Genomic DNA, 23,578 nt, shown 5'->3' with positions numbered 1-23,578 from the left:
GTACTGCCAAATGTAGGTTAAAAACATGTAAGTATGCAGCACTGCCAAAGTCACTGTACATACACATTCTTACCAACTGAAGTTTGGTCTGCCTTTGTTTTTGCAGTATATATTGCATAGCAAAATTTAACATTCTACACTGAAAAAAGTTAAAACATTCCTTTAAGACAAATTGAAAGAAAGCGTTCACTGTACAACTGAATCATCAGATAAATTACTTTCTCTTTGCAATGGAAGATGTAAGTTACATTACATCTCAACAAATATTTTCCCTTCATTTTTTCTTTCATAGTGTTTCCTTATGAAACATTAGCAGCTGAAAGTGGAAAGCAGACCATGTATCAAGTGCTTTCAGTTGATACTATGATAACTAACCTCTCACTAGTTAGACTTCCCTTAAGTTTCCAAAAGACCAATTAGTGAAAAAGTAATTACATTAAGCTTTTAGCAATAATGATGGACCCATAAAACAAGAAAAACATCATTAATAAAAAAATTTTCATCTTTGATAGAAACATAAAAATTCTTTAAAACACATTTTTGTAGCAAAGTGAACAACACTAAATTAAAATATATTCTAATTTTTACATAATTTTTATATATATTGCTTACCAAAATATTCTCTTAATACATATTTTTAACACTGTACACAAGTTAATAAATGTCTTAATGAAACTCATTAGAAATATATTCAAGCTGTCTCAGCATTAAAAATTTAAATCTGTATATAACATGGGGTAAAATAATTTCCATAAATTCAACATCAGTGCATCTGCAGTAGTCATTAACAAGAAACTTCTGTCTGTTAAGAAGTCTCCTCTTGGTGTTAAGGTTTTAATATATCTTGTATTGAAGGTTCCTCCTCTGAGTGACCACCTTCCTTCCTTAAGTTCTTCTCCTTAATGAAGGCCTTCCATTTTTCAGAGCTCATCAGGTCTCACCAAAACAGCAAGGCTTTAGTACTGAACATACTCAGACTGAAGGGACTGTGCAGAGAAAAAAAACTGATTAAAACTCAGTGGGGAGGTTATACTTGTATATAATATGCATTTTGCATTTAAAGAGAAGGAGCAGAGGAAGGACAGGAAGAAGAAAAATAAACAGAGAGCTGGAGGGGGATCTGAATCTGTGTAGGTAAAGATGAATAAAATTGAAGAAATTAAAAAACTGGATACAGTAAGTCCATCAGCTTCCCTGTATCTACACTTACTTTTCCAAACCAAATTCTAGAGATTCTTGAAGGAAGAGTTACAAGTCCTTTAAAACACCACCTTAAAACAATAAGTTAAAAATGTGTTGGAAAAACTTACAATTGCAGTTACTATAATTGAATTGTTTCCGTTTATCCTGAATGAGAATCAAAGTGTTACTGTAAAGAATACAGCATACTTTATACATTAACTCAGGTAATGACACAGGAAACATACATGGTATAGCTAATTACTGAGAAAAAAAAATGCTACAGCAGTACAATTATGTACATGAATAAATTTATGTATGATTACTAAAACCAGATGAAAATGAGGCATGGCAAATGGTTCATCTGGATTAGCAAGCGGTCAGTATAATTAAGAAGAAAGCATAACCTGGTCAATTTATTTACATTTCTGGTTCTACTGAAGTCTAAGGTTTTACTATAAAGTAATTTATCAGTTTAGACAGCATCCAAACATTTTATTACCCCCTATACAGATGTGTTCAGGAAGACATTCTGATGAACAAAAAGTCTTATCTGAGAGCGCTCTTCACTGTACTAGTATGGTTATAAACAAATAGCAAATTAAAAAAAAACCCAAACCATATTTTAAAACTGCATCAATTCATCAGAACTGGTGAGAACTACTGGAGAACAACATGAATCCCAAGAAAGCTCAGCACCTTGCAGCCTTCTCGTCTCTTTTACCCCTATTCCTAACTAGTAACTATGGGAATGTTTTCTAGCATCCACAGTGAAACCTATTAGTAGAAGTGCGTAAGAGATACATAAATCTTTAGAGCTCTAACTAATATCACAAACCCACTTTTAAAATATATCTTAAATCTCAGTGTATATTTCCAAAGTTATCTTTTAAATGCATTTTCACATCTTGAAGATCTGAGACCACCTGGATAGTCTTTCCTAGGTGGAAAAAGAAGTGCTGTCAGCAGATAAAGATTGGAATACCACTGACTAAAAAGGGTCCAGTTTTAGTACTGAATAGATTCACCGTGAAGGGTATAACTTAATAGAAAATACTTCACTGTAAAACTAAACAGATGTAAGAAGTATTTTTCCATTATAGGCTCAGAATCACCATGGAATACACAATCATAGAAGCTTATTTTTCCCCAGTCATTTGTCAAACTATTGATTACATGTGTAAGAGTGAGGCAGAAAGAATAGCCCTTCATTAATAAGCACTTGAAACTTCTGCTCTCTTAATTATCCTCAAAGCTTTCCCATTTTCAGAAGTATATTTTAACAATCAGAAAGATGGTTACAGTTAACTAGAGCAGTATTTGAAATAGATCCTTCAAGACTGAATTCCAAGTAAAGTTGATTAACAAACATTAAAAAATGCATAAAAATTAATTATACACTTTAATATGTGGTACAGTAGTAGATTAAGTTTGGACAGATGAAAGATGACCAGAACACACAGTACACTTTTGGTGATCTTGGGATCAGCTAGCATTACTTGACAAAAAACTGTGAACAGCAGCCCTTTACTTAGCAGACAGTAGTAACCAGGAATTCTACATCATAACTTAAATAAATAAACAAGCAAACCATAAAATAAAGATTCTGAAGTTTAAACTAAAATTCTTAAAATTGTTAGGAATCCAAGTTACAAAAATACAAAATAATTTAATGGCAACATATAAGAAAAGAACAAACACCACACAGCACCTATTGCTTGGAAACAAGATAGCATGTTTCGTTAATTTTCATTACAGATGGGTAGGCAAGGTTTATTTTATTTATTTTCAAATTGAGAAATACGTTTTTTCAGTGTGTTCCCACCCTCACTATAGCTCTACTTCACATAGCAATGACTTCTTCCCAATGTTTCAAAGCCTTTTCTGAAGACAGGGAAGAATTAAATCTAAGCAGCATTTTTTCCAGGTTAAGATTAATTGATGCGACTTCCCATAAAGTTTCTCTCACTAAAAACATGGTGATAGCCATAATAACTGAGCTGTTGTAAAGTATACAGATTATTTTTTTTTTTTTTAGTATGAAAAATTACATTATAGCTGGGGAGGGTTGGTGGTCTTTGGGGTTTTTTTTGCTTTTGCAGTTAAGTAATTTGTGCTACTAAATTTCTTTACATTGTCCAAAGAGACCGACTGTAATATTTCAAAGCCTGTAATTGTGATTTTTTTCTTTTTTTTTTTTTTTTTTTACTTTTTTTAGGAGTTTTCTGTTTAAAAATTTACATTTCTACCTCCTATTTGCACTGACTCAAAGTATGGCCTGTGATTCTTAAAGCTTTATTAAAAACAGTAAGGCCCAGTCCACCTTTATAAGTCATATGCTGGTATTTAACAAAGTCTTATTTAAAAAATCTTATTTAAAATAGAGGTAAAAATAGAAGGAAAAAAACCTAAAGAAGATTAACTGCTGAATTGCCATGATGAGAATATAAAATCAATTGATTGGGTAGAATTCTCCACGTGTACTCCTACAGTGGTCCCATGCAGTGTCAAGCTTGGCATTTTATACCCAAGTATCAGCCATTTAAACAAAGAACTAAGAATTCGATAGCGTCACTACAGTTAATGCTATCTAATCAAGTTCATGCTGAAGCGACTGCTTAGATCACTAGCACTTTTCTTCTTCAACAGGAATCACAGAAAGCCTTCTGGAAGAGAAAATAAGCCACAGATCCATCCAGGCACTAGAACCATATTCACATGCGTTCAACTTCAGGACCAAGTCAGCTGTGAGTTAAGAGGCAACAGCCCTATAGCATTTAGGGCTATCTCTTCGGACTTGAACATGGACTTTTGCCAGATAATTGTAAAAAGTAATATAAGTGTAACTCTCCCAAAACGTTGTTGCAATGGGAGTGTTGCAGCAGGCAAGAATTACCGTGAATAGACAAGATCCACTAAAATAACTCAGGATATGTTACAGAAAATGCATAGACACGTGAAGTGATCCTTTGAGTCTACTATAAATTTACAGTTCAGTAAGATGCACTAGTGTTTGTCTGTTTTTGCAAAGGCTGATCTATGTTCATTAATGGTAAGTTCCTAAGAAAAACTATTCTACAAGTATAAAGATCATGTATATGAATGTTAAAATACTGCTACACTTCTCATTTTTAAAAAAAATTTCCATCTTGCTAGTTTCCATGACAGCTATAGAAGCAAAAGGTGACTCATCTTAAGACTACCCAGTTACATACTCTTCAGTAAAAATACATTTTAAAGAGTGATATTTGGATTGGTAACTACTGTAAGAACAAAGTAAAAATATAATTGCAAGAGATTCTGTTTAATCAAAACATCCAATTGGTAAAATTTGCAAATAAAATATATACTCTATTTGGCTAGAAAGGCAAGCTGTCTCATCTATGAAAATCAAGCTTTTCTTCTATTTCATCAGCATACAAGAGCATAAACATGATAAAAAGAAGTGGACTATAAGCCTACACTGATGAAGGACAAAAACCATTAGGGAAAAAATATGACTGACAACAGCAGGAGGACATAGTCATGGTTATTTTTTCTTTGTTTTAAATGGAATGTGGAACAATCGTATTAATGAATAGGTTTTTTTAAATGTTTCATTACAAAACAAAGAGTATTGAATAACTTTCTGTTCAATACTGGAAAAAAAATGTACTTGCATTGCATAAAATTGAAGTTCCCAACTTCCTCACTAATTAGATCAAATAACATTAATTAGAACTGAAAATTTACGGTCCTAACCATTTTTAAATGTTCCTGCACCACTCATGCTGATAGTTAACAAACTTAGAAAAATAAAAGTGATAAGGTGATTTTCTAAATTAGACTACCTATACGATTACAGATTGTTAGCTTGATATCTAACTCAGGTAAGTGAGATTCCGCTGATAAAACGAAGATGAATAGAATTCATAATTCAAGAGTTCTTTGATGAGGGAAGTTAAATGAAAAAATATAACCACCAGTATACGTAATGAACTTTTGTCATTATCTGATGTGCTCCAATTAGAAAAATGTGCAGTGTAATACAAACACTTATTGCAACAAGACTAAGATTTGTCTGACAAGACCTCCAAGTAATTTCAGCATCTGAAGCAGTGAAGTGGAAATTATGAAAGAGTTCTGTTTTTAACAGAATTCTGCCAGAACTGGTATTAAGACTTGATACTACTCCATGTTTTGCTCATGATCTTAAGACCACTGATGAATATCACCAGAAACAAAATAGCTGGATGTCAGTGGTTGAAGTGGTAAGACAAAACAACCTTTCTTTGTTGGTTAATTGGTCCCACTAAGAAGGGAGGTGAAAAAAAAAAAAAAAACAACCAAAAACAGGATGATGCTTTTATAGAGCCAAAACATTAAAGAAAACAGGGAATGCACGACATTGGACTAAAATACAAGTCAGTATCTTGGGTGGCAAGATGTCCTGGGTTAAGCAGAGACAGAGTTAACTTTCTTCATAATAGCTACCAAGAGGCTGTGTTTTGGATTTGTGCTCAGAAGAAAGCTGATAAGAACTGATGTTTTGTGCTGCTGCCAAGGTCGGCAGACGAGTGAAGAAGCACAGCCAGTTGCTGGTCTAGGATTTGCTCTTAGGTTAAGACTGAAAACTCAGAATAGCCAATTCTATTCTATGCTATTCCATAACATACACATCATGCCCAGTATAGAGGTGAGGACCCTCCAGAAGATCGTCCCATTTTGTTCCGGGTCCCTTTGGTTTCCCGATCTCTCTTGGCTCCGAATCGTCTCACTCCAGGTGGCCACTCTCCCAAGGCCTTCCCCTTCCCCCCACCCTGGTTGGCTCTCGGTCTGGGACGCATGGACTGTTATCTCCATTCTGTGAGTGCCTCCGGGAGCGGTGCACCCCCGCCTGGGGGAATCGTGAGTGTGGTTTCAGGACTCTCCCTTCTCCGGGATCGTCATCGGGTGGGGGGGCAGTATCCCTGTGTATCACTCATTTGTATATTGGTATATAGTATTATTTTCAATATTATTGTAGTTTAGTTATTAAATTGTCCTTATCTCAACCCACGAGTCCTTTTTTCCCTTTACCCCTTTAACTCTCTCCCCTATCCTCGGCTGGGGGGGCAAAAATTGTGTGGGCGGGTGTGTGTGGTTTTGGCCCCCAGCCTAGGGCTAACCCATCACACAAGAACTTTTTTTTTTTTTTCCACTTCTCCCCATGAACTTCCAATGAATTACAGTTAAAGAAGCTAACACAAACTATGGATTTATAAGCAGGACAGCACAGAGTAGCAGCTTTCTGGACCTGAAAATTAATGTTAGGAATGTTGCATCTGCTTCTTGAAAAAGGATTTTAAAAAACTGTAAAGGATTTGAACACTTTCCAAAAGGATCTTTGAGCCTACTTAGCTTATCAACTGAGATACAGACTTACTTGCTGAGATGACTAGCATGAAATATCTTCATGACAAGAAAATAAGGTAGAAGACTATAACAATGATTTAAGAGAGAGAGCAAGTTTCAGATTAAAAGTGAAATGGTTTTAAGCATGACTCTATTCAACCAGTGGGACCAATTATCAAGAAAAATTATATTGTCTTCAAAATAAACCACCATCAAGATGGAACTGTATTAGCCAGCACATCAGAGGCTCACTACCAGACAGAAAGCATTCAGAGATTAAATGATCAGATTATCTACCCTTGTGTTAAACACTGTGACACCACAGTACCTGCACTCAACTCAGTCAGTTGTGTGTAAAATGGGCAACAATTTAGTGAACTCCACTATGATTGTGATAGATGCACAGGGCTATATGGTAGAAGCACACGCAATATTCAGGACATATTTGAAAAACATCTTCCAAGCATGAATGCAGTTTAACCGTTATTATATGGAAATAAGATTGCTTTACAGGTAAGTCAGAAACTTGTATTTTGCTACATAGACTTTGTATGGCATGATTCTTCCCCAGAAATGCTGCTTCTCACATCAGAAGACATAAAATCCTTTTTCTCTCACCTCACTCTTCCAGAGAAGACTGGATATAGCATCTCCTTTAAAGATGTTGCTATATTAAACTGTGTATAACCTCTACTCCTAATTAGCAAATGATATAAAGCCAAGACTTATTCAAGAGTTACACCCTTACATCCTTCCATGCCTTACTAAGTCATTAAGATAGGTCGGAAGATTAAAAATGTTCCTGGAACAGGAGAAACATGCATTCTAGAAAGTTACTTTTTCTGCAAAAATGTTTCCCATTCAACCTAAAGCTTTATACTATGCCTAACACATTTCATTTAAATAACTATTTTAAGTGACTTAATACTTTTATTGAAAAGGAACAATTAATTTCCCTCTTTACCAAGAAGCGCATAGGTATAGTCCCTCTCTGATGTCAAGATGGTTGTTCACATGTTCATGAATTGCTCTTTTCCTCTTCCTTAAATTAAGCAGTAATCAACTTTCTTTGCTTTTCTCCCTTTTCCTAAGTATTTTACTCACCCTTATCTAAGCAGATGTGTGCTACAATACTAGAAGAGACAATTACACTGTAAACCCAGCCCCTCTCCCCACATATATTTGGGGCATTTTTGTGTCAATTCCATTATGTTGAACCTTGAGGCTTTACCAGCTTAAACAGAAGCATAGTGTTAACCTAGAATTCTGTAAGTATGTAGACATAAATAAGAAACAAAGTGTCAACCATTACTTAATTTCTTAGCCTATGCTTATGGAACAAGTTTGCTACTTTGCTTTCATTGTTAAAAATTATTTGTGACATAAAGCTATGGCAACTACCTTTCCAAAGCAGATAACAGTTCTTAGTTTTTAAGAACTTATCTTTTCATTCAACCTTTTAAGCTGTTTGAGGAAATGCACTGATTGTTTCTGTAATGGTTTGTATTATCATTGGGTACGCTTGTAACTTTTGGCTTATGGTGAATGATGTCAGTTTATTTTCATGACTGAGTCACATTACAGCTATAAGGCACTGCCTCCCCTTAGGGCTCTGCATGTAGGTTTACATATTTATGCATAATATTCCATATTCTAGTTACAGCTGCAAAAACCCCTAAGAATTGCTGCTGGCAGCATATAATTTATAGAAAGTACAACAGAAACGAATGGGAATGGGTTCACTTTCCAAAGAATTATTGTTCAAATACATTAAATAAGACAATATTGAAGGTGGGAATTAAAAAAAAAAAAATCAGACACGTTACCACTTAGTTATTCAGATGACTGATTGCTCTCTATCACTGCTGACGTATTGACTTTGGTTCCAATATACTCAACTGGAGCCTCTCTCAGTCCTCCCGGGGACTGAACTTCTGTAAGCATGTGGGATAAAAGACTAGAAACACCTAAAAAGGCTGACTTTCCAGAACCATTAGAATGCATGAACAAATGAAAGACTCATCATGGATGTGTCTCAAATCAAACATCCCCAGCTTGCTATACAGCTTTTCACCTCTTTTCTCATCTCTACACCAGGAAGAATTAAACTAAATTAGTTAATCACACTAAAGCAGTTCTCTTGTTCTAGAACTAGTTTAATAATAAGAAAACTCCTATAAAAATTTCTATATCCAACTTGAGAAAAATCACAATTATATATAGTTACCTCAATCCCATGTAGCAGGTGAAAACACAGCCAAATTAAAGAGGTAAAACAACTACAAAAAAACTGAAAGGATGCAGTAACATTCAAGAAGACCCTTGCATGTAAGTTACTGCTGATGTTTAAAGTAAATTTTATGCTCAAATTTCAACTCAATGGAGAACACTATGTGATCCTAAGATCATGGAATAGTAACATTTATTTCCAGATAAGTTTTTGTGGATAAGAAAATAAATGTACTTTCAAACAAGGAGTCTGAGAGCAGCAAGTATTTTAAAGAGTTGTTTTAGGTCAAGCACATTCTAGCATAGTAACTCCACTCCTCTTCCAGTGGAAGTATCCATTGAATTTATGAGAATACAGAATCAAGTTCTCTCTAACTTAATTTTCAATATACTTAGTATACTAGTTAGGTTTCAGTCACATATGCAATTCAATTTCACAATGGAACAATGAGAATTTATTTCCTACTGTCATGTATCCTCAGGAAGTGCAATTCATACTTACAAGCTATAAACAGGTGGCTTCTGAACTGTAAGTGGTGCCACATACTAGCTGTTAATGTGAGGGTAGATCCCCCACTTCTTCAGGAAAAAGAGAACACAAACCATAACGATCTTTTTGGCTCACATCTTAGTTACATACAATGTGCGTATTAGCTGTTTTAAAACAGGGGACTCACCACACTCAGAAACAGTAGCAGGTATAACACTAAAACTTTCTTTGTACTGAAACAATTTATCAGTGGCAACGAAACAGAAAAGAAAGGTGTAATATTCTGTAGGTAATTTTATATGAAGGGAATTTTATTTCAAACAGCTAAAAAAAAAACTGAAGTGTCACTACTACTAAACAGAAGCCAACAGGTTCAATTAATTGTAGGAAATATATTCTATTAAGTACACTGCACTAAATTCTTATAATTAATAGTATATAAAATCTTCGGAAACCAGATATTTTAAATTGGTTTTAGATTTATAGTAGTAAATGTTCATTTTTCCCTAAAATAGCTAAAATAATTTCTGATTTCATAACTGAAGTTTCTATAATTTCTCTTCTCTGCATTTTGTATAGAATCACTTTCAAGTTGCACTAATTTATCTGTGCATCCTCTTTATATAGACTCTTTCAAACAGAAAAAGGGCACAAAATAAGCCCATGGCAGCGAAGTTGTTGAAGAATGAAAGCTAAAATGGTGAGCTCATCAAAAATATCTTGCTCTAAAATACTTTTCACATTTGATGTTAAATAAGAACTAGGTTGCAAGTCAAGTGGATTAATCTTTCAAACGAGTCCTATCTTTAAGAATGTTGTACCTTCCATTTAGTACAATACATACAAAAGCTTCTTTAAATCTGTTACTGAATGAAGATACATAATAAACTTATAAGCTATGTTATGAATAATTTGAAATAAAAAAATCTAAAGGCTAAGAAGGTCCACAAAAAAGATATCAGAAAAAGGTGTTAAAGTTTAAGGTTAGGAGTGATTTATTTTCCTGAACCCTCCATGATCTAGATGCTTGAAAGAGATTGAAAAAAAAAGCAGCTGAAATGATAATTACTTAAAAAGGAAATAGACAAAGATGCTGGTCAGAAACATTAAAGGAAGTCAAGAGAATTAAGCTGGTTTAAGATTTTTTTGTGACAGCTTTGCTCGCAGAAGCACAGAAGATAAGCATCGGTCAGATGCCTGAAAGTGCTTTTGTGACTATGAACTTACAGGAATTGATTGACTCTGGTATCGTGCTGGAGGAGTTGTAAGGCCCATAAAGGAAGGCTGATGCAAACTCATCTGTCACGGTGCTGTGTAAACTGGTTTGGCTGCTCAGGTTGTTGCCACTACTGCCGTTTCTGTTGTATAAGTTGTTGTTCAGTTCATGGTTATTTCTGTGAGGCAGCTGCAAGCTGCCATTCAACTGGCTGGAGATTTGGCTTACAGAAAAACCTGTCCTAGAGGACGATGATGTCATTTTGCTCTCATCATCATCTGAAGCAGCATACAGGTTCCCTAGAGAACTCGCTAGTCTGGAGTTTATGGAAACGCTGAATGGAAAACACATGTGGGGAAAAAAAAATACACACAAGGTATGTACAGACATATACAAAAAATGACAATTCAGAAGACATTAGGTGAATAACATAGATCATTCTGAAATAATTTGTGTTTGCACACAGGTTCATCTTCTAACTCTCAATTAATGAAAACCAGAATTCTTTGTCAGGAGTTCCCAGACTTTGTTTATTCAAGCACTACCATGGCCAGCTTTCACCTGTCAAATCATATGCACATGCAGGAGATGGTGTTAAAAAGTTTAAGCCATGGCTGATCTACATTGAAGTACTTTGTGTACATGTAACAGCTCAAGAACTCTTCTGTTTCTTGAAATCAGTAACGTGACACAAGGCTTCAAGTAGCCAGGAAATAATATGATAAAGTTTGAAAATAAAACCAGAGCATCCTGAAATATCTTAAAGTTAGTTACTTTCTTCAGTTAAATATTTGTGCCCAGAAGTTTTTAAAACTGCATCAATCATTCTAAATTTCATTTAACATCCATAATTACTTAGTACAATAGCAATAATGGAATTAAATAGCAATAAATCAAGGGTTCATAAAAAACATATTAATTACCACTCAGTATTCTTCTGGGATTAGTAGTATATGGACTTGTGGGAATACTTGCAAAACTCTATAAACTCAGATGAGTAAGAAAAAAACCCTGAGCAACGTAATACTGTTTGACTTTATATGATTCCACCAAAACTCTTACACCAGTAGTATAGGTTTTCATTTTTATTTGTTTTTCAAATCTGTTTAAATCTCAAGTTTGTCTAGTGGAACAGCAAATCACTTTGTAAGTAAATTTAACCCTTCTTACACCCAAGAACAGCAAGCACTTCACAGACTGCATGTATGCTGAAAACCACTGTAGCATACAGTAAGTATACCTTTTAAGGTTAGAGCCTGAGGATGGGGACATTCTGCTTATTCTTTCTGCAGATGGAGAATTAACTGCCATCACTTTGGAGGCCTTCAGAGGAGACATGGATCCATCTGTGCTACCTGAAGTATTCAGTCTAAAAGGAATGCAAAATTTTAGTGAGAAGCAAGATTTTTATAATTGAAATATACATCTCAGAAACACATTCAGTCTTTTCAATACATAGATTGGTATTTTAAAAAGGGGGAATTCTCAAGTCTGAGTACTGAGAACTCAACAGTGAAAACTCCCATTTGCCTGTTTTCAAATACATTTTCAAAAAATGTTTCAAATATCCCACTCAAGTTTTTCCCTTGCTGTACCATATTATGCAGTTATAGGCTCTTTTCACCTTGATAATTTGTGAGGGCTAAGTGTCCATTTTGTATCAAATTTATTGTAAATTTGATCATAAGTTTTAAATATTGTAAAGTTGAGAAATAATACTTTTTGTGCTGATAAAATGAGTAGAAAAAAAACAACACTGTAGCTTTCATGAGAAGAACATTGTCATTTCCAAATGACAACAAGAAGATTTTTACAAAGTTGCACAGAACATACAGCTCTTTCTAGGGTGGGACTCTTATGACTAAATTCTTCATATTTTGATAATGAGCTATAAGTATGGTACACTGGACTACTCAAAAAATGTTAGCATTATAGCTGTCCATATTAGTTTATTAAAAACTAACAAACAAATATCCTTGCAGTTGTATGAAATTCTCTCCATCCTTAGTCCAGGGGATATTCTCATCATCAGCTCTTAAAGGATGAAAGACCTTCAGTACAAGCTACAGCACAGAAGGAATGACATTGAGAAATAGCTTTAATTCCACACCAAGAAAGGGTAAACAGACCTCTCCAAGGTTAGACATCTGGAGTAATCCACCTCAAAAATCCAGGTTGTCACAAAAATGAAGATAACATGTTCTTTTCAATATTAATGCTTTATAACGACAGTTATTCTGTCTTACACATTGTATTTTAGATGCAATGGGGTAAAGGGTGCAATGGTTACACAAACAAAAGACTCAATTCTGCCATTCCTATAACTTGTAAAATTAAGTCAATTTTCATTCTACATTTTATTTTCTTTTGGAGGAGCACTGTCAGTACTCATTTGAAATCAGTACAGGTCATAAAATAAATAAACATTTAGAAAATGAGAAGAAACTATTGGCTTTATTGGCTCCACAGGAAGTTCTGAACAAAGTATGTAATAAAGTAGACAGTGAAGACCCTGTATTAAAATATAAAAAGATACTAAAAATCAATATTTATCCAGTACATCTTCCACTGATTGTATCCACTAAGCAATACCTCTAGTTCATCTACTAAAACAAACAGGACAATTGTGATATGGAGGCAATACGTATCCAATTTAGGCTTTTGAGGCAAGTATATAATTTTACAGAGAAAAAGTGGTTATGAGTTGGCTGGTCATCCTTCACTGCAGAACAGCATAGATATTAGAAAATGTGACTGAGGAAATTGTATGTGCTAATTATTTATTAAGAAGAATTGAAAACATCCCTAACATAGAGCTGTACCCCTCTGTCCATTAAATTTATTCCCCCCCCCCTCCATTTGCAGGTGTTTAGAAAAGTTCGTTACTTGCCACTTTTCAGAAGTCTGAAATTGCTAATCAGTTGATTTGATAAGTATAATTAAAAACACTGAGAATTTGAGACCTGGGTGGTTTACATTTACGAACTATAATTTTAAAGTTAATACCTGAAAGGTTGTGATTTTGACCTGGTGTGCAGTTTCATGTCTTGCAGCCTAAAGAAACCAAAAACAGCAATCTTTATCAAAGGATAAAAAGCCTTTCCCCTCCGCATATTTGCATGTCTCATACTGGGTTTAAAGTGCAAGACTGACAAGAGTTAAGAATTATATACAATCATTATTTTAATTTACAGTTAAACCACAGAGAAGTACTTCAGGTTTATTTTCAAACTTCATATTTTTACTGGTTCTGAAAAATTCAAAGTTTATATATGGAGTACAGAAAAGTAATTACAGAAAGATAACTAACTTTATTGAGGAACATTTTGTTTGGGATGTTTTAAAATGCTAGATAGATATAAATTTGAAGGTTTTGGAATTTTTTTTTTTTTACTTTGTCTTTTACTGCTACATAATAAGTAGGTATCCTGAAGAGGAAGACAGGAAAATAAAAAGAAGAAATTAATAAACCAAATCTGCAACTAATAGATATACACCTCGAGAAATATCCACCACAGAAGGCAAGGCCATGTACTTGCCATGAAGATCTGATAGCACAGACTGAATTTAAAATTGAAAATTACCTTGGAATTAATTAATTACCTCAGAGCTCCAGTTGTAGCAGAACATTGCCGTCTCCGACTTTTTAAGGCATTAAGCTTATCTCCCTGTGTCATGCCATTTTGAGTTTCCACACCTGCTTTGTCTTCAAAATCATTCTGGGAAACACAGAGTATGCAAGGAAGGAAATATATCAAATCCTTAGGACAAGCGTAGTTTCAAAGTATTGAACATCTCCTTTACAAAGATTATAATTTAAAAGGCTAATCTACAGTCTTCTGCATACATGGGGCATTACTCTGTTTTTGAATAGTTCCGGTAAAGTAAATGTGTCACTGTACAAATATACATTTACAGAGGCTTTTCACAGAATCTGACCTCAAAGTCAGGTTCAGGATGCTCAAGTTTAATCCCAGTATTCATTTACTTCAAAGAAGTCTGGTTTTATAGAACTTAAAACTCCAACTCCTTCCTCCATAACTATTTTTAAAGCTCTCATCCATGTGGAAGGGAAGCAGTAACACACAATTTTGTGATATGCACAAGATGAGGAAGAAATTTAGATAAAGTTGTGTGTCCTGCAAGAGGAGCTAAAAATCAGCTTTCCTAAATTACTAATTTTTTTTTAAAATAAGAAGTTCTCATGACCTCTAGAAAAATATAGTTTTGAAAAAAAATTTCAAAATGAGAACTTAGAAAGGAACATAGCATGAACTGAATTCAGAGTTTTATCCTACTTTTAGCTTTAGAAAGTTCGCAAAATTACCTATAACTGTTTTAAACATAAGTTTATTTCTCTTTTTGAAAAAGGAGATTTGTTCTAATTATGACCTATTAAAAAAAAGTTTAGCTCTGAAAAAGCAATCTAGTAGTAATACAAGCCTGAAAATATCTAAAAATTATCTATAGCTAGTTATTAAAAGATCAGCTCCACCTCTGCTTCTTTGAAATTTTTCTTACAAACACTTACCTCCCTGTATTGATCCAAGTCTTGTACTTTATTCAAGCTGTCACTGATTGAAATGTCACTCAAGCCACAAAGAACTCTGTTAATGTTTCCATCAACTAGGCATTGTTTTTGCTTTGATCGGATGAGATCTCCCTCCAGCCACAACATTGCTTGCTTCCTTTAGGATAAAAACCAAAGCAGTTCACATCAACAAATTTGCATACACATAAAAAACAATATGAAAACACATTACTCAGATTGCCAACATTTGAATCTTCTGTACATCTTCATCTGGAAAAAAAAATTTGAATGTCTATCACAAAAAAACTTCATAATTTGCAATACGTAAAAACAACAACAAACCACCGCCCTCCTAGAATCAGCAAACAAGTCTGTAGCCATCACAGAAATATTACAGGTACTAAAAATTTTACAAAATCCTAATGGGAAAAGATATTAACTAAACAGGAATTTGCAATGGTATTTAAAGGCTTTTACAACACAACTTAAAAATGTATATAAAATAATGCTTTTATATACGTAATGTGTAGAATAAATGATGATATAGTGCTTTCCAACTTATTAGCGTGAGTTTCGTGTATACAGATATTGTGCTGTAAAACTACAGCTAACCTGTACAGTGGAAGTGGTCATAGTCATGTAAAGCTGAACAGAACTCAAGTATCAATTTTCAGAAAATGAAATATTATATCCTTCAGACAGGTGGTAAAAAAAAATTGTAATTTAATTGCTACAATGCATATGGGCTAAGCAGGCTTTTGTTGATGAGACTGCATTATTCCTCAATAAGGAAGTTTGCTGGGTAGGTACCTGTCATGCTAGTTCCATCCAAGAACTGAGATCCTATTACATATTATTGTAAGAAAATTAAATTACTATACTGAACAGAGAAAAAAAGAATGAGGAATTAAATCAGAACGTACTTTAACTGGAAACTTTTCTTTGTCTGAAAACAAAATATTATGTCACACCTTAAGAGCTGAGCAGTCTGAGTCAACTGCCTAAACTTGCTCAATACTAATTGGTAAAGGTAAGAACTTCCAGAAAAACTTCACTATGTCCCAAGAAAACATCAAGAGAATGGAGGAGGAGGGGGGGGGGGGGTTTTCCACTTATTCCATCTAACAGAAGTAGCCTAGAACACATGCTTGAATCAAGATTAATTGCAATCTCAGTAATAAACTGATTTGATACATACTTAGGCGGGAGGGTCTCTACAAAAAACCTACTCAAATTTCCCTTATTAAACCTCAAAGAACTTAAGAGATGAAGCTCTGACACGTATAAAGGTTTGGAGATCAAAGATGCAAGATTCTACCTTTTTGTCAGAAGCAATTTTGCAGCCCTAAGGGCAAGACATTTCGTATTAGAACGATGCAACTGATGTTAGCTCCTTCCTTCTCAACCCCATTTTGACACTACTGGTGACATTGCTTGAATTTTGTCTGATTGTCAAAACAGGTATCTATTGTCATTAGGACAACAATTTTTACTGAACAATACTACAGCTTTTAGCTATGAATAATATAAGTACGAATTTAAAAAATCTGAAGGATCTTTGCTTATCTGTAAAATCAAACCAACTATTTATATGCCGCTGCAGAAAAGACATGGGCCCTGTTTTTCCTATTTTCAAGTACACAGCAATTACTAATCACACTACCCACTACCCTTCTCTCTTAATTCTGCTCTATTGTGGAAGTTATTTTTAAGAGTGCATCATTCCAAGCAGCAGCACCGTGTGGAGAAGTTTAACCTGCCTTCAGTGAGCACTTGTGGTTTGTGAAAATTTGTGATTCACAGTATTTTGAATAGTGGCAGTCCACCTTTCAAATAAAGCAGTGCCCATTCAGTTGCACTGGAAAATAAATAGGAACCTTCATTTATGCTCAATTTCTCTTATGAATGACAGTACTGCTCCTTCTTTCTCTCTCATATCCTATGGATTTTAAGATGCAAGGTCAGTGTGTGTTTTACTGTATTTACACAGTATTTAGCAGAGCTGTTGCACTCTCTAATTTGTCTCTTTTTGGAGAAAAGAGGTGGATTTTTAAATATTTTTTTTCTTGTAACAGTGAAAATGCCTCCAACTAAACATAATCATGGTATCAACTCAAAAATAACAGCATAACCACTATAATAGTAAATGCACAATGTAGAAACCACTATGAAATTCAGCTTTATGTCTACATCACTGAAGCCAGTGCAGTTTTGTCATTCATTTCCAGTCAGGATCAAACCTTGAGTCACCCATTCAGATCATCTGTACATGAAAGGTTCTCAAACCAAAGTGTACAGTCACTTTTGAGAAAGAGCTGCATTATAACCATACATTTGTTTTGTTAATGACTATTAGCTCCAAATCAGAAAGACTTCATACATTATGCTAGGAATCCGACAGAGATCATAAGCTGTCTACCACGTACTTTTAAAATCTTTAGTTACAAGAAAAAAAACCCAACATATTGATTACACCATTGTAAGATTAATTTTAAGTGTCACCAAAGGTTATATACAAAGTATAGAAAGCCCATCCTTTCTATGTTAAGATTTTAATAAATTCTTATTGTTGATTTAATCTTTTGTCCACATCCAGACTTTACACTTCCAACACATTTGTCTTGAACTCCTAAATCCCCCAGAACACAAACATGCAGAGTCTTGAGACCCTATGCTCCTTTAGTTGACAAAATGCATAGGACTCCACAGAAGACCATTGCTACTAAGTTTGATTTCAATCCCAAATCAACTAAACTTAAATATATTGCAACAGGCAGGAATACACAATGTCAGTAGACAGAAAGTAGATCCTATAAATACTGCAAGATGGATAAGGACGTAGAGAAGCAGTTGATTCTTAGTAGCAAAGAAGGTATACATACTCTTCCAAGAAGTGTTGCTGGGGTCCTATAATAGAGCCTGGTCGACATATTCTTATCCAAGCAATGGCTTCAGCATGTGTGAACTTGTAGTGTTTCATTATGTAACAGGCAATTAGTGTTCCTGTTCTCCCCAGGCCAGCTACAGAAACAAAAACATCAACATTCACCTATGAAGTCATGAGCATTTCATAATTATCAAATTAATGTATGAGATACGAGAAGACTTCTTTGCGATGTTATTCACCACCTCAATATTTGAAGAAAGAATTCCTGATTCAGTATCCCGTCAGTCATATATTTGGATGTCAATGCTGTAGATATAAGTATATATCATACATAAGTTAAAATGTTGGCAGCATCTAAGAACACATGCAACAGTGATCACTCTTGGCACTTGTACAATTCTACTTCAAACCTGTTGTTTTTTTTTTAAAAAGGCTGATATTTTAAAAGGCAGTGACCAAGCTGGATACAAATTTTATATTTATAAAACCAGTAAAAAACAAAAGTACCTTTGACAGGCCACACATATTTTACAAATCAAGGTTGAAATACATGCAAACACACATGCATATCACAACAGATAGCAGCATCTGTCTTCCCAGGCAGTGGCTTTTTCTTTTTGAATCAGTTTTGTTGTGAAACCAACCTATAAAACTATTCACTGCTATCTGTATAAACAGAAATGAATGTTGACCAGCATATTATTTTGTGTATCAATAGCTTAAAATAATTTAAGCCATTGCCCCCCAAATCACAAACTAATCATGGTTTTAAGGGGAGAAGAGAGAGACAAAAAAATTATCTTTTACTATCAGACAAATCTCTAACTAGAGAGTAAGAATTAATCTCTTTCTAGCCCTGTGTCTTATCTACTAGTAAAGCGTCTCCTCATTTAAACCTTATTTTCCCACAAACACAGTATTTGCAACTTACAGTCTCATGGGCGCCAGCTATTGTTTATGCACCAACAACTATCTAAATGGAAAAATCTCTATGCAGCCGAACATCCTTGCTGATAATTCTATACACAACTACAAGCTCTTTACATTTCACCAATAATTAAATCTTGCTGTGACTTTCTGGAAAGTTAAGATGATTCAGGTAAAAGTTCACAAATAGAGAGATCCTATAACTGTATGTTAAAAGACTAGCTCTAAAGAATCATTTAAAAAAGGGAAGTATTGCTAGAGAGAGTGCTCTGGGCTTGGGTTTTTCGTTTTGTTTTTTAAACACAAAAGGAATGCAAAATGCAAATAGATAACAAAGAGCTCTACTATACTAAACATACATCTAAATAAGAAAATGGTCTCTGAAAATTGCAGGTAATATCTAAACTGCATATATCACTACGACTTCAATTAATTTCTCTAAGATCCTGCTAATATACAAACTTTCCATAGCAACCCTTTGCTATTTCTGCTGTGGAATCTGTGCTTGGAATACTTCTGCAATAAGAGTACAAGAAAACCACAGACAATACATTAACTGAGTTAACTGTTGATTTGACTTTGTATAGGTTTATTTTAAAAGGTGTCAAAAACATAGCAAGAATGAGATTGCTGGTTGGCTTATTAAATAGTCAGACAAAAGACCAAAAATACATTAGTTTAGCAAGTGCAACTAAGCCTGGAGAATAACAACGTACTCCTGCTAATCAATAATTTATACTCTCATTTAATCAACTAGCAGATGTCCAGCTTATTAATGCCAGAATTTCTGGGTTCTAGTCACAGTAACAACTTGTTATCAAACAAACTTATTTATCTTTGATATGCATGTTTATTGTTCATGGAAAAATTACAAATGAATAGCACTGTTCTTGTTTCTGATCAGCAAGACATTCATCTCCACAATGTCCTTACACAACTCTAAACATAAATCAAGCCAAACCCTTCAAAGCCTTTGTTAACCGGTCTTGACTAAGCATGTTTTGTGTATTTTCTGCCTGATTTGCTGAAATAAGCTAGTTTGAAATGCTGGCATCACAATAACTCACATTAACTCAAAATGTGGAAGTCATTCTCCACACAAAAATGTAGAACAGTCCAAAAGCACAAAGAAAACCTTTCAGTCTGTTGTTGTATTTCACAGCCAATTATCATACTGCTGTGAAAGCATAATGCAGAAGAGAAACGTCCATCAGCTAAAACTCACGCCTTCAAGTGATATTAAAAAAAAAAAAAAAAAGAACAATGAACAACAGATTGTCAGTTACCATAAGTGGTAGTGTAGGATGAAAGAACTTAACATGCATATGAAAATAACAAATATTTGTCATATTTTTAGTCAAGTACCATAAAGCGATATTACTTTCACAACCAGAAAGTGTTATTTTTTTAAATACTTTATTTCTGGAATAAGCTCTACAGATTTATACTTATTTTGAACTTCAATCTGAGAAATAAATAAGTGCACGTACCTTTACAATGTACAGCAATAGCACCGTCAGCATTTTCACAGATGTTCAGGAACCTCTGAACTATACTGTCACTTGGTGTGCTTCCATCTATGAAGAACAGGTCATAATGCTCAAAACCAGCATCAGTAAAACGTTTTGCCTCATAAATTTTTTTGTTTAGTCTTATGATTGATGTGACGTTATGTTTCTTGAAATAGGGAAAGTAGGCTTCAGGTGCATGAAGAGGATAACCTATAAAAAAAATCAAGCAACAATCACTTAATGTTATAGATGAAGTTCAAAGTCCTACTAATCAAAATTGCCCCCAAAACCTTTTTTGAATTATAAACATGCTAATACTGAAAATGTTTTAATATTTTACTCAGAATAAACATGTTAAGTGATATAAAAAAATTCTCCACAAAACACTCATGAAGACCGCCATAACCAAAAAAAAAAGATCAGGAAAAAATAGATTAAACACTGTATGGTCTCCTGTTTAGCCCATTCCTCTCTACAAGTGGGGTTTTATACATAGAGCTAGGCACATACATGAATTCATCATTTCAGAACATCTGTTATGAATAGTCAAAGTGCAGATCAAAGAATAAGAACATTCTTTAAGAGGAAACACTGTTTATGAGGAAAATAGACTGGTGATCTATACTATGGACAGGAGGAACAGTCAAAGGATAAACTGTAGTACTAGAAATATCCTTTCTCCACTGGGAAGTAAAAAAGCTTTAGTGCTTTGGTTCATTTGAGAGACAAAAGGATCCTCTAGAAGAAGATGGAGGGGAAGGGAGGGAGGTCAAAGACCAACCACATCACAACTGTTTAAGGACACTTTCACCAAACAGATGTTCTCTGTTAATGAGGCTGTGAGGGAGTGCATGCACATGCACACATGCCTATGGTACAGATGGATGTAAAACGTAGTTTATTCTTTTCCATTAACAATTAAGTCTTATAAACAAAACACAGGAACAACGTAGCTACCACAAGAATCAAGTCTGTCACTGACCAAATCCACTGGTTTATCTCCAGAATTCCTGTTCAAATAAAATTCAAAAGCTTCCTAACAAAACATGGGTCATTCCCACAAGTCATATATGCATTAGTAAATGCAATCAGAGTCACAACATAACAAGAAAAACGTAGCTTTGTAATGTGCACTTAAACTCACATGCATGAGGCTTATTTGTAGCCTCATAACTGGATTTTAAGCATTATTAACTTCAGAATTTTCAGTTATGTACACGTTAAAAATAAAACACAGGTTTTCCAAATTCCATGTAACAACTTAAATAATTTTTGAAAAAGTTCTGCAAGAAGGGACTGTAACAGCGAGTGAGGAAGAAATCCAAACCAACCTAAATATTTTCTCCCTGGATTTTGTTTAAATCTTCAGTGGACACTATGCAATTAGCAGCATCCCAGCCACAAAGAAAACATGAGAGAGCAGAAGTGAAAAAAAAGAAACAGGTAGATATTCAGAAAACATGCTCACATAAACAAAGTGACGTGGCACAAAGAATAAGTTGAAATTCATCAAAAATCTGATTGTAGTGTTTAAATGACTTCCTTTTAGCTGGACCAAATCTACACTTTCCCTCTCAGTCAAGTTTTTCTTTTTTATTCCATTAGAATCACATAGGTTCTTCCCACTATCCCAAGAATCTTCAGTAGTAAAGACAAGCTGCCTTTAAAAATCTTCCCTGGCCCTTATTACAAAACTCTTAATACCATCTCCTTTGCTATACACAACTCACCTTTAATTCTGCGTACTTATCGTATCAGGTGTCAGGTTCCAGGAGAAAAGTAAGGGACCAGAATTTCTCAGGCACTCTGTCACTGACTGTTAGAAGAATTAGAATTCTTCTAGCAAAGAAGAATTCCAAACATTTTGGAATTAAGTTCTATGATCATATATCAAATGTTCACTAGATAATTATTTCTGAAGATGAAAATTAATCTATAAACCTCTATTATCTTCTTCTCATTTGCTGTGACTGTTTAACATGCTGGAAAAAATAAGATCATAGAATAGTAATAAAATATAAACCATACCATTTTCAAGTTTGCTTTTTGGGTGTGGTCCACTAAACGCCAAAAATTTTCCCGGAACAATCCAGTTGAAGTCACCGTTCTCCACTCGCTATAAAAATTTCAGAAGAGAAAGAGAAAAGCATTTCATATCTGTACATACCAGGTTAAAAAAATTACTCAAGATTTTACCTTACTTTTTACTATGTTCTTGCTGCATTAAAACAAAATACTTCAACTCTAATTAGCTAGCTTACCTATATGGGGCACAAACGAACTAACCATAAGCTGCTTCTCAGAAATCTCTTAATAAAACGAAATGCAAAAAATTTTGCTGAAGTTTTCCAATAAAAGCAGAAAGATCCTTTATCTAAGGTATTTCTCTCTAAGAGGGTTCAGTATTTTAAGACACCTACCTATAACAGCAGTGACAAACACCAACCTTCTTGTGTGTTTTCATCAAAGAATATGGAAAAATGCTTCCCTGTAAAGCACTGCGTAAAAAACCCAGTTCACAGAAAACAAATTAAAAGCCAATTTGCCTTCACATGCAATTATCCTTTCCTTGTAGAAACTGAAATTTACATATTGGCATAAGCTGATGAGCCAGTAATCATAGAAGCAAATTATAAATTAAATAAAAAGACTAAATTAAAAAAAACTTTCAAACTGACTTTTGCATTTCTTGCTCACTTTTAAATTAAAACTTCAAAAAGGCTCTGCAAATTTTGTCAGTGCCTAACGTGGAAGCTTCTTTGGAAATACTGCCTTTATTTTTTTTAATTGAAGAGTGCTTATTCCTCATTTGACAATGCAGTATTCTCACCATGACTTCTAAGGACATGGCAACATGGCACTCAGTTCAACTGCATTATTAAGCCTGTGTTTTTAGCTCTCAGCAAATCAAAACATCCTAATGAGTGGAAGATTCTAATAACGGACGTTACTGTAATCAATTCACCAACTGTTTGCTTAGCTAAGCCCATTAGGCTTGCTCCAAATGTCCTCACGCAGTGAAAACTCCCGGAAGTTAACAAGGTTGCATAAGGACTAGTGAACCAATCTCACTGCCAAGTCAGGACCCCTCGCCCCCCCCCCCCCCCCCAAATTTGTATCACAGACTGTAATGTCAACATTGTAGCACCTCTACCCTGTTGAAGGAAGAAGTCCTGTTCAATAAGTATTTTCATATTTGTATTACCAATTTTATTTGTGAATTAAGTAGTTCTTT

At 34.4% G+C, this 23,578-nt stretch overlaps 1 protein-coding gene across 1 annotated transcript; it reads right to left on the bottom strand.

The window, feature by feature from the left end:
* Positions 1–956: 956 nt before the first annotated feature.
* Positions 957–22,459, bottom strand: LOC104458693 (dual specificity protein phosphatase CDC14A-like; the record flags this gene model as incomplete). Its single annotated transcript, XM_010073437.1, is given in 10 exon segments — positions 957–986; positions 10,499–10,565; positions 10,567–10,821; positions 11,728–11,856; positions 13,494–13,541; positions 14,091–14,206; positions 15,019–15,175; positions 17,901–18,039; positions 20,323–20,553; positions 22,372–22,459. Coding segments are annotated over 10 exon segments (1,260 nt in total), but the record flags the coding sequence as incomplete, so codon positions are not given.
* Positions 22,460–23,578: the final 1,119 nt, after the last annotated feature.

The sequence above is a fragment of the Pterocles gutturalis genome, unplaced genomic scaffold, assembly GCF_000699245.1.
Source record: "Pterocles gutturalis isolate BGI_N339 unplaced genomic scaffold, ASM69924v1 scaffold17942, whole genome shotgun sequence".
Taxonomy (NCBI): Eukaryota; Metazoa; Chordata; class Aves; order Pterocliformes; family Pteroclidae; genus Pterocles; species Pterocles gutturalis.
The sequence above is the reverse complement of the archived record's forward strand: the minus strand, read 5'-3'. Positions and strand labels throughout refer to the sequence as shown.